The 6,474-nt window shown below is 50.5% G+C and overlaps 3 protein-coding genes across 3 annotated transcripts; 2 read left to right on the top strand and 1 right to left on the bottom strand.

Annotated features, from left to right (window-relative positions):
* FVEG_06949 (ULK/ULK protein kinase) lies at positions 1–3,526 on the top strand. Its single transcript, XM_018895419.1, has 3 exons — positions 1–483; positions 666–3,231; positions 3,283–3,526. Exons 1-3 carry the CDS (start codon positions 349–351, stop codon positions 3,438–3,440), a joined length of 2,859 nt encoding a protein of 952 aa, XP_018752664.1. The 5' UTR covers positions 1–348; the 3' UTR covers positions 3,441–3,526.
* A 1,216-nt stretch (positions 3,527–4,742) lies between these two features.
* Positions 4,743–5,303, top strand: FVEG_06948 (hypothetical protein; the record flags this gene model as incomplete). The annotated part of the gene is made up of 1 exon (XM_018895418.1): positions 4,743–5,303. One exon carries the CDS (start codon positions 4,743–4,745, stop codon positions 5,301–5,303), a length of 561 nt encoding a protein of 186 aa, XP_018752663.1.
* A 280-nt stretch (positions 5,304–5,583) lies between these two features.
* On the bottom strand, positions 5,584–6,453 carry FVEG_15966 (hypothetical protein; the record flags this gene model as incomplete). Its single annotated transcript, XM_018905193.1, has 1 exon — positions 5,584–6,453. The coding sequence occupies one exon, from the start codon at positions 6,451–6,453 to the stop codon at positions 5,584–5,586; it is 870 nt and encodes a 289-aa protein (XP_018752662.1).
* Between the last annotated feature and the right edge of the window lie 21 nt (positions 6,454–6,474).

The raw sequence follows: 6,474 nt of genomic DNA, 5'->3' as shown, positions 1-6,474 counted from the left end.
AAGGTCGGGTAGTATGTTCTCGTCTCGCCGTATCCCATCCGTCTTCGGCTATCCGCCCATAGGGGTCCGTCGTCCTCACCGACCACTTGATACTTCACCAACCATCAGCGCAGACTATCGCCTCTGACCTTTCGTTTATCACCTTCTTCTTGGTTGATAAGCATTCCCATCCTCTTCTGTCCCCAGCTCGCCTCTTCCATCACGCCCATCGGCGCTTGCGACAACTTCCATATATCGATTACATGACGACCTGCTCTGCGACACACACCTCCCCCGAATCTTATAAGCCTTAGGGCTACAACGCAGTCCGACTCTCTTCCTGCCATCGATAATAACATCCAGGAAGCCATGGCGGCCCGGCAGGAGTCCTCGACCTCCTCGGGGTCCAGGAAGTCGGGCAGTCGTGCTGTAGTAGGACAGTTCAACATCGGCTCCGAGATTGGAAAGGGTAGTTTTGCTCAAGTGTATTTAGGTTGGCATAAGGTACGACAAAGCTCTCATCCTTGCTCTGACTTGCTTCTCTGCCATCGTACCAACTTGCGTTGCCTGTTTGTTGCTGCTGCATCACTGGCTTGGCTTGTCAGACTGCTGCTTTTGGTACCACAGGTCACAGAGCAGTTCATAGCATACTTAATCCTAGACAACTGCTAACAATCTTGATAAAGGACACTAAGGCTGCCGTTGCCATCAAATCCGTCGAGCTCGAACGTCTGAACAAGAAGCTACGAGAGAACCTCTACAGCGAAATACAAATACTCAAGACATTACGCCACCCACACATCGTCGCCCTCCATGACTGTCTCGAGTCGACAAGCCACATCAATTTAATTATGGAATACTGCGAGCTTGGCGATCTATCCCTGTTCATCAAGAAACGAGAGAAGCTCGCCACACATCCTGCCACACATGATATGGCCCGCAAGTATCCAAGTGCGCCAAACTCCGGCTTGCATGAGGTTGTCATTCGACATTTCTTGAAACAGCTGACTAGTGCCCTCGAGTTCCTACGCAGCAAGAACTACGTTCACCGAGATGTCAAGCCACAAAATCTGCTACTGCTGCCCTCACGGCCCTTCAGGGACCAAAGAAGTCGCCCTGTCATGCAAGCCAGCCAAGACTCGCTGATCCCTATCGCCGGATTAGCATCCTTACCTATGCTCAAGCTTGCCGACTTCGGCTTCGCACGTGTGCTTCCCTCTACTTCCCTGGCCGATACCCTTTGTGGATCCCCCCTGTACATGGCCCCAGAAATTCTCCGATACGAGCGATATGATGCGAAAGCCGATCTTTGGTCAGTGGGAACTGTGCTCTATGAGATGAGCACAGGTCGCCCTCCGTTCCGGGCTAGAAACCACGTCGAACTGCTGCGTAAGATTGAAGCTGCCGAGGATGTTATCAAGTTCCCCAGGGAGGTGACTATCAGTGCCGACCTGAAAGCTCTAATTCGAAGTCTACTCAAGAGAAGTCCTGTCGAGCGACTGAGTTTCGAGAATTTCTTCGCACATCAGGTCGTTACGAGCGAAATTCCTGGCTTAGTAGAGGATGATATTCTAAAGCCAGTCAGGCAAGAACCTCGGGAGGTGAGATCAGCCTTTCATGGGGGTTCGCCTTCGTTATCATCACGAAGTCCCCGACAACCCGGTTACGAATCGCCAAGAGACGGCATTGCTTCAAGATCTCCCAGAGATCAGCACTCAAGGTCGCCACAAGCAGCAAGCCCGGGAGAAGGTCGGTATTCTCGGCAATCGCATGACAGCCAAAGACCAGCGGGAAATTCTCCTCGCGAGGTCGGGGAGGGTCTTGGAATTCGCCGCCCAGTTGCACACCATGCAGCGACTGCTCCGGTTCAGCAACGTATCCAGGATAGGGGAAATAGTCGGGATAAGGTCTCACCTCCAACATCTCTCCTGAACCAGGCACGCAGGGACAGAGCCTTGAGCAATCCATCAATTACAGAAGAGGAGAAGGCGGCGCAAGATGTTGCCTTGGAGCGAGAATACGTGGTTGTTGAGAGACGGCATGTTGAGGTCAACGCTCTGGCCGATGAACTGGCAGCGAACGAGCGATTCAGTGACCCATCCTCTCAAAGAACAGGACCCATGACTCGACGGTATACTCAACAAGGTGCACCCACTTCTACATCAGGAGCAATTGCCACTCCGTCTTCTCGCAATGCTTTGGTGGCCCAGAGCCGCCATGACCGGAAATCATCGTACGACAAGGCTCTTTCTGCTAGTCCAGGTTCAGCCTCTAGTGCTATCTCTAAGGCGATCCAAGACGCCAGCCTGCGTCTTTTTGGCTTCAAGGTCCCCCCTCTGCGTGGTACACCAAAGGGCCCATCGCCTCCCCTGTATCAAGCTTTCCCGACATATCCAACTCCTCAGGCCCCAGTCGGACTTTTAGGTGACGGCAAAAACACTCACGGAACCGACGAGGATGCTCGAGCCGCGCAAGCCATAGAAGAGTTTGCAACACGTAGTGACTGTGTCTACGGTTTCGCCGAAGTCAAGTACAAGCAGCTTGTTCCTCTGGCACCGTCCGCCGATCATATTTTGGGCGGTCTAGAACCTGAACAAATGGAAAATGAGGAAGACGGATTGACAGTTGAGGCAATTGTTGCTCTCTCAGAGGAGGCTCTTGTTCTATATGTGAAGTCGCTCACTCTTCTCGCCAGAGCTATGGACATAGCTAGTGTCTGGTGGTCCAAGAAGAGCCGGGGAGAAACAGGCACCGGCCTATCGGCTGCTGCTGCTCAGAGCATTGTTCAGCGCATAAACGCAGTGGTTCAGTGGGTCCGGCAGCGATTTAACGAGGTGCTGGAGAAGTCGGAAATCGTCCGTATGAAGCTCACGGAAGCGCAGAAGCAACTGCCTGAAGACCATCCCAGCCATCCATCTAACCACGGAACAGAATCGATTGCTTCCTCCGCAGGGGGCGCGACCAAGCAGGTTTACTTGACCCCTGGCATAAGTGCTGAGAAGCTCATGTATGATCGGGCGCTGGAGATGAGTCGCGCTGCCGCAATTGACGAAGTTACGAACGAGAACCTCTCCGGATGCGAGATTTCGTACATCACGGCCATCCGAATGCTTGAGGCTGTGTTGGACAACGATGACGATTCAGGCTTAGATACAAGAAGGTTGTCGACGGGCAAAGAAGATGAGCGAGACGCCGTCAAGGAAACTAGCGGTGGTGAGCTTGACAGCGACGAGGAGGCCCATGTTCGAAAGAGTAAGTTATACATGAGTCTGTCACTCCGGATGAGGGCTAACATGATGTTAGTGATCAAGATGATCACAGGACGACTTGCAGCTGTGCGCAAGAAGCAACAAATGATTGCTGAAGCCAACAGCAAGACATTACAGTCTTATCAGCAGTCAACACGTCGTCGAAGCGGTGATATCACACCACGCAGTGTCCCTTCGCACTCATCCTCCTGATCTGCGGACGATGAAACTCGTAGCAGAGCGTTATGACTGATACAGCGATACCTACCATACCATTCGGAGATCTTGAGCGATCTCATCTAACCTCTTATCATATTTGGATTCAAGGCGCTACGGGGCTCGGCATGCGGCTCACAGAAGCACGCCAGCAGACAGTCATTCAGTACAGGATCTATATGGAGCCGGCGTCCAGGATTTTTGTCATTTGCGCATCGCCGGGAGAAGCATCTCATAAGTCGGCGTTTTTGGATAACTATTAGTTATTACTTTCTTCTACCGTATTCTTTTATTGCTATTTCCAGAGGACCACCTCTGCATTTTGGATTCGGGGCTCGCTACACCCAGACCTGGAGCTGCTGCAGCTTTTCAGGTGGAAGACAAGAGGAGGTATTTGGGTTTATGTGTATTTGAACTGGCATAAGGGCCAGTCATTATAGGTTGATAGGTTGAGAGTGGGAAGTTTTCAGACATGCCATGCTATCCGAGAGTGGAGAGATGTCGAGTCCAGGGAAAAGGGTGAAAATGAGAATCAATAACAATACCCAAGTCTTTCACAGTGAGCGTGAGCATTGGATTTACACTTCTTTGTCCGTCTTTTTAGTGAGGCTTATTATCTGCGTGAACCGGTAACGGGCCGATTCGGTTCATTTGGTGACTGGATTGTTCGATCCAATGGCTTTGTCCATTCAATGCCAAGCAATGTTCTCGCAAAGCTTCTGATCGTTCAGTGACAAGCTGTAGTACAGCGCATTTTGTTCTTCATCTTAACCGCTGCATAGTTGTTGACCGTCAAAGTTGGTATATATACAGAATGGGCACGCATGGAATAACACTAATCATATTCTTCAACTTCAAATTTACTTATCATTTGAGACAGCCATGACCGGGAATTGCGATTCTCCCAATTCAGTTTCATCCGACGTCTTTCAGGAGCTCAACCCCAAAGCACCACCAGCTCCACTTGACTTGCTGTCAACCGCCTCATCCATTTTTCAACAACGATCAGAGAGATTTCAGCGAGAAGTCCTTGCTCGTAAAGACGCAGAGATCGAGGCCGGATTCGTAGCTACTCGAGAAGCTCGGATCAAGGAGAAGCTCGAAGCATTGAAGGAGGAAGACGAGGTTTGGGACGAGGAAGAGACATCAGAAGACGAGTGGTACGAAGATGAGGATGAGGATGAAATTCCTTCCGGGGAAGATATCGAGGCTTTCATCAACGGCGTGATTGCTAAAGAAGCCACAGGCCCTGTTCTTGACCCTGCAATAGGAGAGTCAATAGAGGACCATAGAAATCGGATGAAAACTCTCGAGGACCGCATTCAGGGATATCAACTCTCCAAGTTCGTGCTCGAAGACGTGCGGGGAGATCCTCCAAGGTACGTGGAAGGGTTCCCAGTGAGCCTCGTTAACGCTTTTTGCCGGCTACGTCCTCTCATTCCCGTGAGGAATACGGGGGCGTTTGTTTGTCTTCAGTGTCAAGTCAAAGGGAAACGGTGCTCACGAAACGATAACTATTCAGCGGCCTGCGAGCGATGCAGACGCCATGGAGATCATTGTTTAGTCAAGGACTCTAATAATCCTGGTGCAGTGTGTTGGTTGTTTGCTAGGGGTCAAGAGACCGATAACATTGAACAGGTGGAATTGGAATGGTGGTTGGAGAGGGCGAATAAGGGCGAGGCAGAGGGCATCCAGGCCTTGCCAGTGTGGCCTGAGGTCGGTGATAATAACCCAAACAATAATCGTGGTCAAGAGGACATGCCCCAAAAATGGCAAGACTTCTTGAAAGGATCTGCCAAAAGAAAAATCAGTGCATGGCAAAGCGAACAGGGGCAATTTACATGCATTTATTCGTGGTAGATATCTCCATCTATCCCATTTCAGCCTTTTCCCAGCGTCAATCAAAACAGCCAGAACCATCTGTGGTCATAGGCAAGTTCCCAGTCAGAATCCGCAATCCCAACCGCCCAAATCTATGAACCTCGTTTCCCTCAATTGTGTAGTTGACGCACTTGAGTAAGGCTGTGATTCCCAGTGTTTCCTTTCCCATGAAATTCGCATAGAAGAAAGAAGTGAAGCACCAAAGTAACTCCACAGACCCGAACATATCCCTTCGTTTCCCACCATTTCCTGACCATTTTCAGCGGAATGTGAGGTGCCGCATATTAGCTCCGCCCGATTCCTTGTGCCTCACATCGCACTTGCTCTTCCGTTTCTTAGGGCTTGGTGGTGGAACAAATGCATTTGAAGCGAGAGCATCTAAAGGAGTCCTCGAAACAGGAGAGATGCTGTCTGTGAGGAACTTTGACTTCGTCCTCTCGAGAGCCGAAAGAACGTTTTGCCTATAACGAGGATTGGGGTTGTTAGGTGATCTTAGATGTCTCTCTAACCCAGGTAGGGCAACATTCGCATTATCATGAGTCCTAGCTCTTGGGACTCTTCTGCGTTTTGATGGGAATCCAGTGTTCGCTGAACCGTTAGTGTTACGAAACCCTTGCCAAGGAGGTTGAGGCTTCTTGGGATTTGTCGCAGACTCTCGTAGAGTGCCGCATGGGCGCGGCGGCACCGAGAAAGAAGAGGTAGTCTTGCTTGTGGCAATTCCTGTGTCAGATTCTGCGGCTATCCCCAGAACGCGGTCTCTGGACTTTCTGGTGGTAGTTTCAAAGCGCATAGGTGTCGTCGTGAAGTATTGGCTGATTGATGAGCCTGGGCTTCTTGTAGGTGTTGGTGAGTTGCTCAGTGCAAGATCAGGTAACACCCAAGGCATCGGTTTGAGCTTATCTTGAGGTTTCCAAGAAGCCAGTGTTCGAGAATCCATTCGTTTGAACAGTTCCCGATTCCTCTTCAGAGGACAAAGCCATGCATGCGTCTTCGCTCCATAAGCATTGATCCTCTGTGATGGGTCGACTTTCAGACAGTTCCAGACGAACTCAATCCCATCGGGAGACGGTTTTGTCTGCATTCCATTGAATAATCTAGTGAGATATTCGACTATGTCTCCTTGTTCCATCTTGTTAAGCTCTGTGTCGTG

This window comes from Fusarium verticillioides, chromosome 7 (genome assembly GCF_000149555.1).
Source record: "Fusarium verticillioides 7600 chromosome 7, whole genome shotgun sequence".
NCBI classification, from domain to species: domain Eukaryota; kingdom Fungi; phylum Ascomycota; class Sordariomycetes; order Hypocreales; family Nectriaceae; genus Fusarium; species Fusarium verticillioides.
Note: the sequence above shows the minus strand (reverse complement) of the source record. Positions and strands in the feature narration are given on the sequence as shown.

What these genes read in the sequence shown, in the direction of transcription:
- FVEG_06949 (XM_018895419.1), top strand. Translation starts at nt 349, where the DNA reads ATGGCGGCCCGGCAGGAGTCCTCGACCTCCTCGGGGTCCAGGAAGTCG. An exon ending in TGTATTTAGGTTGGCATAAG is followed by an intron (nt 484 to 665) that starts GTACGACAAAGC and finishes ATCTTGATAAAG; the next exon opens with GACACTAAGGCTGCCGTTGC. An exon ending in GGAGGCCCATGTTCGAAAGA is followed by an intron (nt 3,232 to 3,282) that starts GTAAGTTATACA and finishes ACATGATGTTAG; the next exon opens with TGATCAAGATGATCACAGGA.